This window comes from Tachyglossus aculeatus, chromosome X1 (assembly GCF_015852505.1).
Source record: "Tachyglossus aculeatus isolate mTacAcu1 chromosome X1, mTacAcu1.pri, whole genome shotgun sequence".
In the NCBI taxonomy this organism is placed as follows: Eukaryota; Metazoa; Chordata; class Mammalia; order Monotremata; family Tachyglossidae; genus Tachyglossus; species Tachyglossus aculeatus.
In genome coordinates, this window is record NC_052101.1 from 45,919,826 (window position 1) to 45,939,620 (window position 19,795).

The 19,795-nt window shown below is 46.8% G+C and overlaps 1 protein-coding gene and 2 non-coding genes across 3 annotated transcripts in view; 1 reads left to right on the plus strand and 2 right to left on the minus strand.

Annotated features, from left to right (window-relative positions):
* PDLIM4 (PDZ and LIM domain 4) overlaps nucleotides 1-920 on the minus strand; it is a 146,149-nt gene extending 145,229 nt beyond the window's left edge. The window contains exon 1 of the mRNA XM_038772833.1: nucleotides 759-920. Within this exon, the coding sequence (XP_038628761.1) occupies nucleotides 759-851 (93 nt within the window). The 5' untranslated portion in view covers nucleotides 852-920. The remainder of the gene's footprint in view (nucleotides 1-758) is intronic.
* Nucleotides 921-5,974: 5,054 nt separating this feature from the next.
* On the plus strand, nucleotides 5,975-6,114 carry LOC119920017. The gene has a single exon (XR_005447788.1). It is a non-coding gene; the product is annotated as a small nucleolar RNA SNORA7 (small nucleolar RNA).
* Nucleotides 6,115-13,276: 7,162 nt separating this feature from the next.
* Nucleotides 13,277-13,414, minus strand: LOC119920650. Its single transcript, XR_005448381.1, has one exon. It is a non-coding gene; the product is annotated as a small nucleolar RNA SNORA7 (small nucleolar RNA).
* Nucleotides 13,415-19,795: the final 6,381 nt, after the last annotated feature.

A 19,795-nucleotide genomic window follows, 5' to 3' on the forward strand; every position in this document is an offset into this window, starting at 1 on the left:
ACGGTGGGGAGAGAAAGGTGGGCACAGTCATGTCCTGAAGTGCTGCTGGGGGTGACCCCCTCCCCTAGGGAAGATCCCCCCGGGTATCAGGGCAGCCTCAGAAGCGGGGGGGAACAATCGTGTCCTGAAATACTCCTGGGGGGTGACCACAACCCCCAGGGAAATCTCACCCCCCACCCCCCCCATACACAGACACAGTTATCAGGGGCAGGCCACAGTTAGGGAGTGAGGGGACAGTCGTGTCCTGAAGTGTTCCTGGGGGTGACCCCAACCTCTAAGGAAGATTCACGCACGCGCGCGCGCACACACACACACACACACACACACACACAGGTATCAGGGCAGACCACAAAAGAGGGTGAGGGGACAGTCGGGTCCTGAAGTGCTGCTGGGGGTGACCCCCTTTCCTAGGGAAGATTCCCCCCAGCTATCAGGGCAGTCCCGAGGAGGGAAGAAGGGGAGAGATGGGGGGGGACAGTCCTGTATTGGAGTGCTGCTGGGGGTGGCCCTCACCCCTAGAGAAGATCCCCCCGGGTATCAAGGCACCCCCCAGAAGGGAGAGTGGGGGGCAACTCGTCGGGGAGACTGCAGGGTCTCGGGCTCCCCTAACCCTTCGCCCCAGCAGCAGCCCCCTCCCCGGACTCCCCAGGGAAATGGGGGGGAAGGGGGATGGGAGGCAGGAGGGGGTGGGGGGTCGGCTCCTCCTCGCCCCGACTCTGTTCGGAGCCCCCCACCCGGCTGGGTCCCGGTCCACTCACCCTGGAGATGGTCAGCGGGGTGCTGAAGTCCTTGCCCCCCACCAGCCGGAAACCCCAGGGCGAGGGGCCGTACAGGGTGACCGTGTGCGGCATGGCGCTGCCGGGGGCTCCGGGGGTACCCGAGCACCGCAGCCAACAAACCGGTCCCGCACAACTCCCACCGCCCGCTCCTCCTCCGCCGGGCGTCACCGCTTCCCGGGGAGGGGTGGGCCGGGAAGGGCTGGGGGCGGGCCGGAGGCGGAGACCCGGCCTCGACAGGACCCCCGCCCCCCGCGTCTTGACGGACCCTCGGGGGGCAGCGGGGCCGGAGGGGCGAAGGGTCGGGGGTCAGAGGGTCGTTAGCGAGGCCGGTGGGGCAAAGGGCCCAGGTTGGAGGGTCGGGAGGGGTCAGCGGGGCCGGAGGGTAGGAGCTCAGGGGAGGCAGAGGGCCAGAAGTGTTGGGGTTCATCGGGGCTAGAGGGTCAGGGGTCAAGGGGCCCGAGGGGTCAGCGGGACCGCAGGTCTGGGGACTCGGGGCACAGAACGGCCAGAGGGCCTGGGCACAGGGGCCATCCTGAGCCTCACTTTCCCATCCTGAACCTCACTCCCCCATCCTGAGCCTCATTCTTCCCATCCTGAGCCTCACTTTCGGAGCATTTTGAGGTCTTTCATTCATTCATTCAATCGTATTTATTGAGAGTGTACTGTGTGCAGAGCACTGTACTAAGCGCTTGGGAAGTTCAAGTCGGCAACATTTAGAGACGGTCCCTACCCAACAACGGTCTCACAGTCTAGAAGGGGGAGACAAACAAAACAAAACATGTGGACAGATAAGTCACCAGAATAAATAAAAATAAAGATAGATCTTCCCCCCAACACCTTCCTCAGCCTCCTTCCCCCCAACCCAGGACATGCTGAAGAGGTGAATGGAGCCCATCTGGGAAGGGTCAATTAATCGGGGCCACTGTGGCCACCCCGGGTCCAGAAGGGGTGTTGTAATAATAATAATAATGGCATTTATTAAGCACTTACTATGTGCAAAGCACTGTTCTAAGCGCTGGGACGGTTACAAGGTGATCAGATTGGCCCACGTGGGGCCTCACAGTCTTAATCCCCATTTTACAGATGAGGTCACTGAGGCACAGAGAAGTTAAGTGACTTGCCCAAAGTCACATAGCTGACAAGTGGTGGAGCAAGGATTTCAACCCATGACCTCTGACGCCAAAGCCCATGCTCTTTCCACTGAGCCACACTGCTTCTCTACTGTAGCCTGTACTGACCCCAGCATCCTGTTCTGGGGAGGCTGAACTGAGGACTGTCCCCCCCACCCCCAATCCCTTCCCTCTCCCTCTCCCACCTCCATCACCCTTTGTGGGGCAAAAGGAGGGAGGAAAAGCTCACCACCGGGAGCCCTTCCCCAGCTGGACACAGGGCCATCAGGGACAGGGTATGGCGTTGGGTGCGGAAATGGATTTTTTAGGGGAATTTCCTCACAGTGCAGTTCCTTCCCGAGCTTGAAGAAAGCAGTTCCTGAAACTACTTTTTCCTCCAAATCGCAGAGGGTTTATTGAACCGTACTTTCCATTTCAGGGCCTAGGTTTTCCACTACCTCCAGTCCCATCCCACTCCCCACAGTGCCCCTCTGATTCACTGCCTCTTCCAATCTGCCCTTTGCTCCCGGCCCTGAGGATGATCCCCAACCTTCATCACATATGGGGAGGCAGATCCAGGGGGAATCCAGCCTATCGGACACAGGACTTGATCCCATCTCCAGCTCACTCGTTATCCGGCCCAACCTCTGCAGCTTCACAGCAACCCCACCGAGTCCTAGATTTAGACACTCTCCTTCATTCCATCAGTTATTCAGCTGTGGTCTCAACTGAGCTCCTACTGAGGACAAAACACTAATTGCCTGCTCTCTGGGAGCTTATGGTCTAGGGGGCCTACAGCAGTGTTTATTTTTTCTTTCTTTACAGTATTTGTTCATTCATTTAGTCGTATTTATTGAGCACTTACTGTGTGCAGAACACTATACTAAGTGCTTGAGAAAGTACAGAACAACAATAAACAGTGGCATTCCCTGCCCACAATGAGCTTACAGTCTAGAGGGCTAAATGCTTATTATGTGCCTGGCACTGTAATAAACCCTAAGGCAGATATAAGATAATCAGGTTGGACACAGTCCATATCCCACATGGAATTCATGGTATTAATTCCCATTTTACAGATGAGGTAACCAAGGGACAAAGAAGTTAAGCAACTTGCCCAAGGTCACACAGCAAACAAGTGGCAGAACCACAATTGGAACCCAGATTCTTCTGACTCCCAGGCCGGGGCTGTAGCCACTAGGCCATGTTACTTAAAGCAGTGTAGCCTTCCGAACCAGGGAGTAGGTAGTAGCACGATTTTGTCAGGATAAAATAGCTGAATAGACAACTGAACGTCCTGTTGACTCAGTACAGAAGTGAGAAGCAGTAGAGAAGCAGCGTGGCTCATTGGAAAGAGCACAGGCTTTGGAGTCAGAGGTCATGGGTTCAAATCCCGGCTCTGCCAATTGTCAGCTGTGTGACTTTGGGCAAGTCACTTAATTTCTCTGGGCCTCAGTTACCTCATCTGTAAAATGGGGATTAAGACTGTGAGCCCCAAGTGGGACAACCTGATCACCTTGTATCCCCCCCAGCGCTTAGAACAGTGCTTTGCACATAGTAAGCGCTTAACAAATGCCATCATTATTATTATTATTACAGTGCACTGCACACAGTAATTGCTTAATAAATGTGATTGATTGATTTATTCTTTTTACGTATTCATCTGCCAAAGATGGAACATAAAATTAATAAGTACTTCTCCTCACCTACTGATCTACCACCCAGAAGGGTCATAAGGCCTCCTCACTCTATCAAGCAATTAATGGTATTTATTGAACATTTACTGTGTGCACTGAACTTTAAGGACATGGGAGAGATCAATAAAATAGATTTGGTGGAAACGATCACTGCTCACAAGGAGCTCACAGTCTAGGGGCGGGGACGGACATTAAAATAAATAACAGGATAATTTTTGAGCTCTATAAGGTAGGTTGCTATCTGAATCCAAGGGTAGTGGTAGTTGTTTTTTTCTACCATATTTTGCTGTTGCTTTAAGACAGTTTAAATCCACAAGGAAAGAGTCAGCTCTGCAGCAGCTAGGACTCTCCATGGGGTGATATATCTGGCATTAGATTGGAAGACCCAAGGAGATCTGGAGTCCATTCTTCATTTTTCAAGTTGATTAGATTAAACATCCCCAGGATTTATAGCCCCATCTGCAGAATCTCCGGGGCTGTACTGGATCCTTAAGCTTTGGGCCGTGCTTCCTGCCGGGAGAGATGAAGACAACCTCATAGGAGCAGCAGAAGTGGGCCAGCAAATCTGTGGGTTCCTGATAGATGAGGAGATATGGAGAGATGAAAAGCGAGTGAGCCATGATGCCGTGGAGCTGGGAAATTCCCAAACTCCTTCCAACTAAGGCAACTTGATAGGAAACCCCCATGTAGAGGGAGGAGAAAATCAAGATCAGGCTCTGGAAAGGAGATTGTGCATCAGTATGTTCTTTGGCTCAAAAATCTCCAGTGGCTACCAATCAACCTACGCATCAGGCAAAAACTCCTCACTCTCAGCTTCAAGGCTCTCCATCACCTCGCCCCCTCCTACCTCACCTCCCTTCTTTCCTTCTACAGCCCATCTCACACCCTCCGCTCCCCTGCCGCTAACCTCCTCACTGTGCCTTGCCCTCGCCTGTCCCGACACCAACCCCCAACCTACGTCCTCCCCCTGGCCTGGAATGCCCTCCCTCCACACATCATCCAAGCTAGCTCTCTTCCTCCCTTCAAAGCCCTACTGAGAGCTCACCTCCTCCAGGAGGCCTTCCCAGACTGAGCCCCCTCCTCCCTCTCCCCATCCCCCCCGCCTTATCTCCTTCACCCCCCACAGCACCTGTGTGTATATATATATATATATATATATATGTATATATATACGTATATATAATGTATATATGTTTGTACATATTTATTACTCTATTTATTTTACTTGTACATATTTATTCTATTTATTTTATTTTGTTAATATGTTTTGTTTTGTTGTCTGTCTCCCCCCTCTAGACTGTGAGCATGCTGTTGGGTAGGGACAGTCTCTATATGTTGCCAACTTGTACTTCCCAAGTGCTTAGTACAGTGCTCTGCACACAGTAAGCACTCAATAAATACGATTGAATGAATGAATGAATGAATCTGCCCCATCAGGAGTTGAGAGAGGGTGACCTGGGTCCTTGGAGACAGACAGAGCCATTCCCAAGTTCCACCCAGCCACTGAGCTGGGAGGATTTGGAAGAGCATGAGGATGAGCTAGGGGGAGGCCAGAGGGATGATTTCACTACCCGGAACTGTAGGTGAGGCTTTTTTTTTTTTTGATGGTATTTTTTAAGTGCTTACTATGTGCCAGGCACTGTTCTAGGTGCTGGGGTAGATACAAGCTCATCAGGTTGGACACAGTCCATGTCCTACATGGGGCTCGCAGACTAAATCCCCATATTACAGATGAGGTAACTGAGGCACAGAGAAGTGAAGCTACCTACTCAAGGTCACATAGCAGACAGGTGGCACAGCAGGATTAGAACCCAGGTCCTTCTGGCTCCCAGGTCTGTACTTTATCTGCTAGGCCATGCAATCAATCAATCAATCAATCAATCTAATCAAGAAGCAGCATGGTCTGGTGGAAAAAGCACAGGCCTGGGAGTCAGAGGACCTGGGTTCTAATCCTGGGCTCTGCCACTTGCCTGCCATGTGAACATGGGTAAGTCACTTAACCTCCTTTGCCTCAGGTTCCTCATCTGTAAAATGGGAATTAAATACCTTTTCTCCTGTCTACCTAGATTGGGCTACCTAGATGGACCACCTACTCCATGAGGGATAAGGACGGTGTCCAACTGATAATCTTGTAGCTACCCCAGGACTTAGTAAAGAACTTGTAACTTACCATTATTATGAGTGGTAATTATTTAGTGCTTACTATGTGCACAGCACTGTACTAAGTGCTTACTTGGGAGAGTTTAATACAATAGAGTTAGCAGACACGTTCCCTTCCCACAAGGAGCTTACAGTCTAGAGGGGGAGACAGACATTAAAATACACTACGGCTATGTACAAAACCACTATGGGTGCTGATGGTGGAGTGAATATTAACAGCATAAAGGCTACGGACTTCTCTCAGGGTTGCACTTGGAGAGTTTCCAGTACTCTACCAGTCTCGGCTACAGGAAGGAGAGTCAAACAGAGGCCAACCCATTCCATTCTTAGCTTGGGCAGTGGCTAGCGAGTGGAAGGCAATCTGCTACAAGTTAAAACTCACCCGAGCTGGGCAGCAGAGGCCCAGGAGAGAGTCGAGGGCAGAGACTCAAGTTTACTGCACAGGAGGAGGCAATGGTAAAACACGTCTGTATTTTTACCAAGAAAACTGTATGGATCCACTACTAGAATGATTAGCAGATGGAGAGCAGGGCATTCTGGGAGAGATGTGTCTATGGTATCTCTATGGGTTGGAAACGACCTGACCGCATAAGACAAGACAGAGACCACCAATCCAGGTGCATAGGTGCCACAGAAAGAAGAAGGAATAGGGGAAATGAAAGGTAAATTGGGGAAGGCTTCTTGGAGACAATAAGATTTTAGTGAGACTCTGAAGGTTAGGAGAGTGATTGTCTGCTGGATATGAAGTGGGAGGGGGTTTCAGGCCAGAGGGGGACACAGGCAAGGAGTCAGTGATGAGATGGATGAAGTTGTAGTTCAGTGAGTAGGTTGGCATATCCTCATATGAAATATCTCCAAGTTGCCAGGCACCTACTCCTTGTGTGCAGTTAGGTAATAATTATAATTATGGTATTTGTTAACCACTTACTATATGCCAAGTACTGTTCTAAGCACTGGGGTAGATACAAGATAATCAGGTTGGACACAGTCCCTGTCCTACAAGGGGCTCTCAGTCTTCATCCCCAATTTACAGATGAGAGAACTGAGGCACAGAGAAGTTAAGTGAGTTGCCCAAGGTCACACAACAGACAAGTGGAGGAGCTGTAATTAGAACCCATGTCCTCTGACTTCCAAGCCTGTGCTTTTGCCACTAGGCCATGCTGGCCTCCCAGATTTGTGAGCCTGAATTTCAGAGAGCACCCTGGAGTGGGAGGGCAACCACCAGGCAGTGAAAATGCTCACTGTGTGCAGAGCACTGTACTAAATGCTACGAGAGTTGATAGATACACTCCCTGCTCACAAGGAGCTTACAGTTTAGAGATACTGATGATGTTGGTGATTTGTCACCAAGCCAAGAGGGTTATCCCAACTTGCATTTAGAGTGATTTTGTGCCCCTGCTCCTCGCCTCTGCCAGCTGCTGGGTCATGGAGGGGTCGCAAGTCTAGAGCCCACGGTCCTTTTCTCTCAGCCATCCAGACTGCCCTCTGCACAGTGACTGTGGCTGTCCCAGCCACCCGATAAATTCCCAGCTCGGGAAGGGCAGGAGGAGACTCTCCAGGACCTGCTGCTGATTCCTTGGTGGGCTAATTTCCTCCCAGGTCCAGCTGGAACTTGCCAAGATTCCCAGCCCCGGAAATAGGTTTGAGCCTCGCCTTTGAGTTCAGTGAGGTACCGATCCCAATCCCCATGCTTCCTGCAAAGACTGCCAAGGACTTTCCAGTGATTTTTTTCTTAGATGTTCCTCACAAGAACCTTTTGGCGCTCCCTCTTAGACCTCGAGCCCCGGGTGGCACAGGGACTGGGTCCAATCGGATTATCTTGTACCTCCCCAGCTCTTAGTTCCATGCTTGGCATCTAGTATGGGTGACATAAATAGCATAACTATTAAAGTCGAAATTACTGTCCCTCTTTACAATGAGAAAACAGAAGCATAGAGAAGCTGTGTGACTTTCTCAATATCCCAGCAAAGTAATGGCATATTAACACTCTCCGTCCTTGAGTTTCAGTCCTTTCTCACACTGATCCTGGTAAGCAGCATGATCTACAGAAAGAGAGCAGGCCTGGGAGTCAGAGGACCTGGGTTCTTATTTCAGCTCCGCCACTTTCCTTCTGCATGGCCTTGGGCAAATTACTTCTCTGGGCCTCAATTTCCTCACCTGTAAAGTGGGATTAAATACCTGTTCTCCCTCCTACTTAGATTGTGAGCCTATTGTGAGATGGGGACTTTGTCTGACCTGATTGACTTATATCTATCCCAGTGCTTAGAACTGTGCTTGACACATAGTAAGCACTTAAAAAATGCCATAAGTATTATTATTATTATCATTATTATTATCCTCTTGGCCTCTTTCCCTTTCAGTCTTACATCTTCCTTCCAGGGATGAACATAGGAGAAGCAGCATGGCTCAGTGGAAAGAGCACGGGCTTTGGTCAGAGGTCATGGGTTCAATCCCTGGCTCCGCCAACTGTCAGCTGTGTGACTTTGGGCAAGTCACTTAACTTCTCTGTGCTTCAGTTCCCTCATTTTGAAAATAGGGATTAAAACTGTGAGCCCCCCGTAGGACAACCTGATCACCTTGTAACCTCCCCAGCACTTAGAACAGTGCTTTGCACATAGTAAGTGCTTAACAAATACCATCATCATTATTATTACTCTCACAAGCATTTAGTACAGTGCTCTGCACTTAATTAGCGCTCAATAAATACCGGTGGATTGATCAAATGATGAAAGAGAAAGCAAAGCTTTCTGTCTGTAAGCCCCCACCATTCCTTCCCTTCCTTTTCCCATCTTTTCTTCCCTTCTGAGTCCTAGGATTCCTAATTCCAGAGACTCCTTTTTAATGTGCACCCTGCAGCTTAGTGCACCAGCAAGAATTTCAAAACAATGGTCCCAAGCACATTCCACTCCACTCCCCCTAGGTAGGAGAAGCGGCTGACTGGACTATGCTTCCCCATCCTTGCTAGATTGGGGGTGGGGGAGAGGTGTGAGCTAGAGGTCACCCTTTTCTCACCCCACACCCCCAAGTAATCTTTGTCACCAGCGAGCTTTCTGTGGCTGGGGGAGAGAGAGAGCAGCTCGTAGCCAGGAGCACGTACGTTTTGCCAGAAAAATAGATGAATCAGTACAGTAATGAAGGATTAGATCTTTATGCTCAGAGAGAGCTTGGTTTCGTCCTGCCAGCCATGTTCCCGCTGTGATAAGGAATGCAACAAGCAAGTTGCAACCTCAAGTAAATTGAGAAGCAGCATGGCTTAGAGGATAGAGCATGAACCTGGGAATCAGTAATCTATAATAATAATGATAATATAGTCATCTGTAATAATAATGATAATAATAATAATAGTATTTATTAAATGCTTACTATATGCCAAGCACTGTTCTAAGTGCTGGGGTAGATACAAGGTAATCACTTTGGATGTCATCCCTTTCTCAAGTGGGGTTTACCATCTTAATCCCCATTTTACAGATGAGGTAACTAAGGCACAGAGAAGTGAACTGACTTGCCCAAGGTCACACAGCAGACAAGTGGTGGAAGTGGGATTAAAACCCATGACCTTTGAGTCCCATGGTCATGCTCTATCCTCTACACCATGCTGCTTCTCAAATGGGGATTTGGACTGTGAGCCCCACGTGGATCATGGACTGTGTCCAACCTGATTAGCTTGTATCTATCCCAGTCCCTGGAACATACCAATACAGTCCAATACAGTCCCTGGAACATAGTAAGCTCTTAACAAATGCCATTTTTTTTTTAAAAAAAGGCCAGTGCAACTTGTGGCTAACTGAAACCCGGAATCTTGCGTCAACTATTTAGTAGGGTCTACCAGGGTGAATCACTCAATCTATTTATTCAACAGTTACTGTGTGCAGAGCAGTGAACTAAGCCCTTGGGAGAGTACAACATAGCAGAGTTGGTAGTCATCTTCTCTGTCCACAATAACCTTACAGTCTAGAGGGGGGAGGTAGACATTAACTTAAATAAATTATGGATATGTACATAAATGCTGTGGGGCTGAGGGAGGGGTGAATAAAGGGTGCAAATCCAAGTGCAAGAGTGACAAAGAAGGGATTTGGAGAAGAGGAAATGAGGGCTTAGTCAGGGAAGGCCTCTTGGAGGAGACGATCTTATAATAACGTTTCAAGGTTTCAAAGACCCGAAGAGTGATCGTCTGTTGGATATGATGAGGGAGGGAGTCCCTGGTCAGAGGAAGGATGTGGGCAAGGGTCGCAGTGAGATAGACAAGATTGAGGGACAATTGAGGTAAATGTGGCTGATTAATCATGATGTTACATCCCCTTCATGCTCGTTCATTTCTGCCATTCTCACCACACAAAGTGCAGATGGTTATTTCTGGCATAAGCTTAAAAACAATGATACGAGCTCTGGAGAGAGTGTGGTGTCAGATTTTCAATATCCACACTAGAACGGAACAACTAATGAGTGATTCTAGCCCAAAATGCACATTTAAGGCATTGTGACATTTGGAATGTGACACAATTAAAATTCTCTTGGGCTGGGTTCTAAAACCCCCTCACACAGTAGTTTATTTGCAGATCATCAAAAATCTTTCATCCTCTCTCTGACTCCATTTCCTGGTTTAGTACTGGATAGAGGTCAAGCTGTCAAGATAGGAGCAGTAAAATCAGCAATACAGTTACATAAATCCTCACACTGCAAAAAACCCCAGAGTGAAAGTTTAATGCAACAGAGCAGCCTTTGCAAATAGTCACAAACCCACAAGCCCAGACCAATAACATTTTACGGTGGACTGGTGGAATGTTGGATCTATTTATTTTCCTAATGGTGGCATTTATTAAGTGCTTACTATGTGCAAAGCACTGTTCTAAGCACTGGGGAGATACAAGGTAATCAGGTTGTCCCACGTGGGGCTCACAGTCTTCATCCCCATTTTACAGATGAGGTAACTGAGGCCCAGAGAAGTTAAGTGACTTGCCCCAAGTCACACAGCTGACAAGTGGTGGAGCTGGGATTTGAACCCATGACCTCTGACTCCAAAGTCGGTGCTCTTTCCACTGAGCCACGCTGCTTCTCTGGTGCTTTTCCTACACGATTGAGGGTGAAGGTGAGCTGGGAGTCAAGTTTGTTTTATTTTGTTTTTATGGAATTTGTTAAGTGCTTACTATGTGCCAGGCACTGTTCTAAAAGCTGGGTAGATACAAGGTAATCAGGTGGGCCACAGTTTTAACCCCCATTTTACAGATAAATGGAGCACAGAGATGTGAAGTGGTCACTCCTCATGGTCACACAGTAGACAAATGATGGAGCAGGGATTAGAACCCAGGACCCTCTAACTCCCAAACCCGTGCTCTGCACACGAGGCTCTGCTGCTTCTCAAGTTTTTTATAACTTTTGTGAGGCTGCTGGAGATTCATAAATTTCTGTGCTTGTCCCACTGCTGATTTTGCAAAATATGAGAAGGAATCAATCAATGGTATTTATTGAGCACTTACTATGCGCAGAACAATGTTCTAAGCACTTGGGAGAGTACAATTCCACAGAATGAGTGGAAACATTTCCTGCCCAAAACGAGTTTATAATCTAGAGGGGGAGACAGACATTAATATAAGTAATTCATAATATATAATTTAAAGATAGGTACATAAGTGCTTGGGGCTGGAGACAGGGTGAATATGAAATGTCCAAAGGTCACAGATTCAAGTGCACAGACGATGCAGAAGGAAGAGAGCCAGGGGAAAAAAGGGCTTAATTGGGGAAGGTCTCTTGAAGGACATATGATCTCAACAGTGCCCTGAAGGCGGAGAGGGCAGTGGTCTGCTGTATGTGGAATGGGAGGAAGTTCGAGGCTAAGAGGAGGATGTGGGAAAGAGGTCAATGGTGAGACAGACAAGATCGGGGCGCAGCAAGTAAGTTGGTGCTAGAGGAGCAGAGCGTGGGTGCTGGGCTGGAGATTAGGGAGGAGAGGTATGAGGCGTCGAGGTGATTTAGTGCTCTAAAGCTTATGGTAAGAAGTTTCTTGTTTGATGCAGAGGTGGATGGGCAGCCACTGGAGGTTCTTAAGAAATGGGGAGACATAAGCTAGCTCTCTTCCTCCCTTCAAAGCCCTACTGAGAGCTCACCTCCTCCAGAGGCCTTCCTAGACTGAGCCCCCTTTTTCCTCTCCTCCTCTCTATCCCCCGCCCTACCTTCTTCCCCTCCCCACAGCACCTGTATATATGTTTGTACAGATTTATTTCTCTATTTATTTTACTTGTACATCATATTTACTGTTCTATTTATTTTGTTAATGATGTGCATCTAGCTTTATCTCGATTTACTCTGATGACTTGACCCCTGTCCACATGTTTTGTTTTGTTGTCTGTCTCCCTCTTCTAGACTGTGAGCCTGTTGTTGGATAGGGACCGTCTCTGTATGTTGCCGATTTGTACTTCCCAAGCACTTAGTACAGTGCTCTGCACACAGTAAGCGCTCAATAAATATGATTGAATGAATGAATGAACTTTTTTGTTGAAAAATGATCTGTGCAGCAGAGTGAAGTATGACTGGAATGAGGAGATACAGCAGGTAGGGAGTTCAGTGAGGAGGTTGATGCAATAGTCAAAGTGGTGCAGGATTAAGTGCTTGGACCAACCTGGTAGCCATTTGGATGGAGAGGAAAGGGTGTTTTTTAGCAGCAGCATGGCCCAGTGGAAAGAGCACGGGCTTGGGAGTCAGGGGAACCTGGTGTCTAATCCCAGCTCTACCACTTGCCTGCTGGGTGACTTTTAGCAAGTCACAACTTCTCTATGTCTCAGTTACTTATAATCTCATGTGGGCAGGTAATGTGTCTGTTATATTGTTATATTGTACTCTTCCAAACGCTTAGTACAGTGCTCTGCAAACACTAAGTGCTCAATAAATACGATTGACTGACTGTGAGCTCCATGTGGAACATGGACTGTGTCAAACCTGATTATCTTGTATATACCCCAGCACATAGTATAGCGCTTGGAAATCAAGCAATCAATTACATAGTACAATACAACAGTTAGCAGACGTGTTCCCTGCCCAAAACAAGCTTACAGTCTAGAGGGATGCAAAGTAATAGCTTAACAAATACCATTTAAAATAAACAAAAAAAAACCCTAGGGGATCCTTAAGAATCCAATATTTTCCAGTAGGAATTCCAGTGTTTAGCTACAGAGAAAGAACCTTATGCATTCTCCAATTTCCTCTGAGTAGTTAGTGCTAGACATTTCAGGGACTTAAGAGGCAGAGTCAAATATGGTGGCTTTCATTCAATCATATTTGAGTGCTTACTGTATATAAAGCACTGTACTAAGTGCAAAGTGCTTGTCTTATGCCATCAAGTCATCTTCGACACATAGCGACACCATAGACACATCTCCCCCCGAATGCCTACTTCCATCTGCAATCATTCTGGTAGTGTATCCACAGAAGTTTCTTGGTAAAAATATGGAAGTGGTTAAGCACTGTCTCCTTCTGCAAAGTAAACTTGAGCCTCTGCCCTCTACTCTCTCCAGTGCCGCTGCTGCACAGTAGGGGAGTTTTGACTTGTAGCAGATTGCCTTCCACTCGTTAGCCACTGCCCAAGCTAGAAATGGAATGAGTATGCCTCTGCTTGACTCTCCCTCCCTTAGTCAAGACTGGTAGGGTACTGGAAACTCTCCAGGTGCAACTCTGAGAGGCTACTAAGTGCTTGGGAGAGTAAAATATAGCAATAAATGGACACATTCCCTATACCCAATGAGCTTTCAGAGCCTCCTGGTCTCTATGCCTCGTCATCAGCAACATTGAGTATCCACTGAGGGCAACGGTTCATAGCAAGCACTTGGGTACATCCATCAGAAGAAAAGACATAATTTATGCCCTCAAAAAACTTGCAGTCTAATGCTGGGGGAAGTGGACGTAAATTGTCAAACATACGGTAAGTAAAAATATTACAGAGTCTTAATCCCCATTTTTCAGATGAGGTAACTGAGGCACAGAGAAGTGAAATAAATCGCCCAAGGTCACACACAGCAGACAAGTGCCAGAGCTGGAATTAAAATCCAGGTCCTTCTGACTCTCAGGTTCATGCTCTATCCATTAAATCCTGTTGCTTTGATGCTGTTATCCTTCCCAGCTCTGCCTCAGCTTCACGAAATGAACCACGAAGTACTTCGTTTTTGTGGACTTTTTCAATTTTACAGTATTTAATAATACTCATCTAGACTGAAGCTCAATATGGGCAGGGACTGTGTCCACCAATTCTGTTGTATTTTATTCTCCCAAGTGCCTAGTACATTGTTGTTTGCACAGTAGACACTAAATAAATACCACTGATTGATTGATTAATTAAAAAGCAGCATGGCCTATGGAGAGAGCACAGGCCTTGGAGTCAGAAGAACCTGGGTTCTAATCCCAGCTCTGCCACTTGTCTGCTGTATGTCCTTGGCCAAGTCACTTCAATTCTTTTTGCCTCAGTTATCTCATCTGCAGAATGCAGATTGAGACTGTGAGCCCCATGTGGGACAGGGGCCATGTTCAAGTCAATTTGCTTAGTACAGTGCCTGACGCATAGTAAACCCTTAAGAAATACCATTATTATTAGTAGTATTATTGATACTGTGGCCAGAGGGTTAAGCCTTCTGTTAGTACTGGACAAAGCAATAGTATAGGAATTTGTATCAAAAGACATTATTCATAATAGTGAATTACCACTGAAATGACGGTTACTCTTCAGATGACTTTCTCATAGGAACCCAACTCCATGTCAGAGGACAGCCCCTTGAACTTCAACTTATTACCCTTTTTGGCATGTTCCTAGGCGGCAGTTGTGAATGTATGTACAAACTGCCCAGCCCCCTCTTGGAACTATGTAGTTAATAACATCAGCGGTTCTCTCTGGCTGTTTCAAGGTGTGGAGGCATTACAAACTGATGAACTCATTCAGCATTCACCCAAGTGGCTATTTCCAGAGGAAACCCCCTGACCCCTTCCTCTTCATGGAATTTCTGGATACAGTGTTACACTTTCTGTACAGTCTTGACCAGATGACACACATTCTAGCCAAGGAGATTTCCTCTGGGTAACAGCCAGGAGCCAGGGCTAGAAGGTCCATGTTTCTCATTAGCTCCTCAGTTCCCTAAGATTCGATTAATTTTTTGCTCTTTGCTACCACAGTAAACTTTTCTTTTTTCATTACAGTATTTATCAAGTGCTCTTTAAATATAATAATAGTTGTAATATTTGCAATATATGCTGCCAACTTGTACTTCCCAAGTGCTTAGTACAGTGCTCTGCACACAGTAAGTGCTCAATAAATACGATTGATTGATTGATTGATTGTGCACTTACTATGTGTTAAAAACTGTGCTAAGTGCTGGGGTCAATGCAGGCTATTCAGATTGGGCAAAGTCCCTGTCTCACATTGGGCTCAAATTCTAAGCTATGAGAGCAAGTGTCTTATTCCTATTGTTCAGAGGAGGACACTGAGGCCCTGGGAGGTTAAGTGGTTTTCTCAAAGTCACACAGCAGGCCAGTGGCTGAGCTGAGCTGGGTTTGGAACCCTAACCTCCTGACTCCCATCTGCATTTTTCACGAGATCATTCTGTTCATTTCACATGTCTGATTAAGCCAAACTCAACTTCTACACCTATGGAGCTTCTGAAACTAAGTTTAGAACACTGCCCTGGGAATTAGAGGACTTGGGTTCTAATCCCAGCTCTGCCACTCATCTGCTGTCTGACCTTGAGTAAGTTACTTAACTTCTTTGTGCAGTTACCTTTTCTGTAAAATGGGGACTATGACTATAAGCCTATGTGGGACAGGTACTGCATCCAAACTGATTATCTTGTACCCCGGTACTTAGTATAGTGCTTAGCACATAGTAAGCACTTAACAAATACCATTAAAGGAAAACAAAAGCAGATACGAGAACTCAACTCGGAGAATGAAGTTGTGGCATCATTATTAATTTTCTACAAAAAGCAAAGAGCCTTGAGGGATTGACTTCCTTGGCTGAGCCTGAGTCAGAGGCAGGAAGAGAAGACAATTTCTCATTAATGTTGGTCCTCAGACACCAAAACTAGAGGGTTCTGAACAGGGGTTTGGAATCGTCTGGACTACAAGCTTGTTGTGGGCAAGGAATAAGTCTGTTTATTGTTATTATACACTCCCAAGTGCTTTGTACTGTGCTCTTCACACAGTAAGTACTCAATAAATATGATGGACTGACACTGAGGTGTGAGATAGGGTTATGCTAATTCCTCCCTTCCCTTCGCCTTCCTTAGCTAACAGTCTGCTCTCCCAGTGCTTAGAACAGTGCTTGGCACGTAGTAATCGCTTAACAAATATCATCATCATTCTGCTGTTCCCCAATGACTGTTTAGTGAGCATCTACTGGACATTTTCACCCTCTCACCCCCCTGCATTACCAGAGGATCCAGGAACCAGTTCCTGTTCACTCCCATGGGAAAATAAGTCCTGGGTGTACTTTTAAATTATGTCTACTTTGTTGTAATTTCTCAAGGGCTCAATAAATACCCTGGACTAATGAATTAAAAACCTTTTCCATATCCCTTCATATCATGAGAAGCAGCGGGCCTAGTGGATAGAACACGGGCCTGGGAGTCAGAAGGACCTGACTTGTCCCAGCTTCACCTCTTGTTTGCTCTGTGACCTTGGGCAAGTCTCTTTGCTTCTCTGTGCCTCAGTTACCTCATCTATAAAATGGGGATGAAGGTGGTGAGCCCCATGTGGGACAGGGACTGTGTCCAACCTGATTTGCTTGTATCCACTGCAGTTTTTAATTCAGTGCCTGGCATATAGTAAGCGCTAACAAATACTACAGTAATTATTATTACCACTTAGGAATTTCAAGAATGTTGCAATGCAGGGTTGTCTCTTTGGGCAAAGTCAAAAATTGTTGTTGGAGGCATGGCAGGTTTGAACTTCCGGTTTCCGTGGCCACTGCAGCAGCCTTCCAAGAAAGGAACGGAAACCCAACACGTCCCACCCCCTTGCATGAATCGGGATTTGGCTGTGACCTCTCTGACTAACAAAAGAAAACTTGTTTGGGGAGGGGATTTTTCCTTAAGTTTCTTCGTGGTCATATCTGCCAGGGCAAAAAAAAAAATTCCTCAAGGGTTTATGGGTGCCCCCTGTTGTCAATGTTGTTGTAAATGGTATTTGTTAAGCTCTTACTATGTATCAGGCACTGTTCTAGTCTAAGGGGGAGGGAGAAGAGGTATTTACTCTCCATTTTACAGATGTGGAAGCAGAGGCATGGGGAAGTTAAGTGACATACCCAAAGTCACACCGCATACAAGTGGCAAAGCCAGAATTAGAACCCAATTCCTCTGACTGCCAGACCCGTGCTCTTTCCAGTAGGCAACACTGCTTCTGAGAAGGTACAGACCCACTCCTTGCCCTCATGAAGCTTACATGCTAAAAGGGGAGGCAGAGATACAAATATTTGCAATGAGAGTGATCAGAATCAAGTACATAATTGATTAAACACATCTACAGAAGGGTTGAGGATGGGTATAACAAGATCCATAAGTGCTGAAGATGGCTATACCATCTCCAGAAGCAGCACTGGTAGAGCACAGGCCTGGGAGCCAGAAGGACCTAGTTTCTAATCCTCGCTCCGCCCCTTGTCTGCTGTGTGGCTTTGGACAACTCACTTCACTTCTCTGTACCTCAATTCCCTCACCTGTAAAATGGTGATTGAGACTGTAAGCTCCACATGGGACAGGGACTGTGTCCAACCAGATTTGCTTGTAACCTCCCCAGTGCCAAGAACAGTGACCAGTACAAAGTAAGCACTTAACAAATACTATTATTATTTTTATTATTATACATGGGGATGAGGGAAGACTGGTGTTCTCTTGGGATAAGGGGAGGTTCTGGGGAGTTGACTAAGGAGGAACTGGGTTGGGGTTGTGCTTGGGTCAAATGAAGGGAACACAAAGGATGGGTGATGTAGTTTGGCAGAATGTCTCGTTCCAGACAGACAGACTGTTTTTCTGTCTCCTGGACACCAAGCTACAATGAATGACCCCAGGTCCCTGGAGTTCTGGCCAGCCCAGGACACTGCCCACCGGGTGGGAGGTGTTGGGAGGTGGAGGGGGTGTGATGTGGTAGCAGAGCAGGGTTGGAGAGCTTAGCCTTAGCTTCTGGGGTTTGGGTTGGCACTGGGGAGAGAGACAGAGGGTGCTGGAAAGGCCAGGGAGGAGAACATTCATTCATTCGATCGTATTTATTGAGCACTTACTGTGTGCAAAGCACTGTTCTAAGCTTTTGGGAGCATGCAATATAAAAATAAATAGATGCATTCCCCTGCCCATAAGGAGCTTACAGTCTAGAGGACAGTCAGACAGAAATCCACAGAGAAATTGGCCAGGTCCAGGAGGTCTCTGTTTTGTGGGGGTGGAGAAGAATTAGAGAGGATGAGACAGGGAGGAGATACCTGATCCTGTGGCAGTGGGGGAGGGAGTGGAAGGGATCGGGGATGAGTCCAGGCTTCCCAACCAGAGGAGGGGGCAATATTCCCTAGGAAAAGGGGGCTCAGTGGAGTTGGAGAGGTGAGGCAAGCTGCTCCCAGCCTTCTGACTTTCCTCCAGTCTCAATCATGACAACTTTGAGTTTTCCTTGTGATTACCAAGGTATTTGTTAAGCATTTATTGGGCCCACTGACTCCCAGGCTCAGGACCTTTCCACTGGGCCATGTTGCCCAGTATGAAGTACAGTTTTTGTATGCTTTCTTTCACCCTCCCAGGGATTTTGACTTTTCTGCTCTGAATCATCAAGACTGCCCTCAGATTTTGGGATCTGCATGGCAATGATCCACTTGACCAACTCTTCTGAATGTCTGGGTGGGTTCTCTTGATTTCCTAAACTAATTTCTAAGTAGGATTTTCTAAAAGAAACGTGGTTGGGATTGTGAATCAGGTGACCTTGGGCAAGTCATTTAACTTCCCTATGCCTCAGTTTCCTCATCTGTAAAATGGGGATTACAAATCTGTTCTCCCAATCCGTTAGACTACTAAACCTCTTTGAGACAGGGAATGTGTCTGATCTGACTCTCTTGCACCTACTCTAGTGCATAGCACAGTGCTTGGTGTGCCAAGCACATAGCAAGCACTTAAGAGAAGCCTTTGGAAATGACCTCTTTGCTTGAGAATTTAAAGCTTCTTTTCTTCCCACTTACATGTTTGCTTTGTCTTGTTTATTGTTTCTGTGAAAACTCTCCCGGTTGAACCATGAGATCCAGTTTCATTTTATTTCTTATTTGCTGTCTAAACAATTCAGCTTTTGCTATGTGGCACATACACTAAGGTTTCTCTTGTAAATCTAGTGTGTTAGTAAACTTTAAAAATGCCCGAATACTGCCAAGAGCTAGTTTGTGACTAGGATATGACAGGAGCCTCCTCCTGTTTTTGTCATTTCTCTCCCAAACATAAAAACCCTCTAAACAATCACATCTCCTCTAAAGAGACCATCATTCATTCATTCATTCAATCGTATTTATTGAGCACTTACTGTGTGCAGAGCACTGTACTAAGCACTTGGGAAGTACAAGTCGGCAACATATAGAGATGGTCCCTACCCAACAACAGGCTCACAGTCTAGAAGAGGGAGACAGGTGTCAAAATCATCAGAATAAATTGAATTATAGCTATATGCACATCATTAACAAAATAATAGAATAGTAAATATGTACAAGTAAAATAAATAGAGTAATAAATCTGTGCAAATATGTACAAGTGCTGTGGGGAGGGGAAGGAGGTGGGGCAGAGGGGGATAGGGAGGAGGAGAGGAAAAAAGGGGCTCAGTCTGGGGAGGCCTCCTGGAGGAGGTGAGCTCTCAGTAGGTCTTTGAAGGGAAGAAGAGAGCTAGTTTGGAGGATGTGTGGAGGGAGGGCATTCCAGGCCAGGGGAAGGATGTGGGCCAGTGGTCGACAGCGGGACAGGTGAGAATAAGGCATAGTGAGGAAGTTAGTGGCAGAGGAGCAAAGGGTGCGGGCTGGGATGTAGAAGGAGATAAGGGAGGTGAGGTAGGAGGGGGCAAGGTGATGGAGATCCTT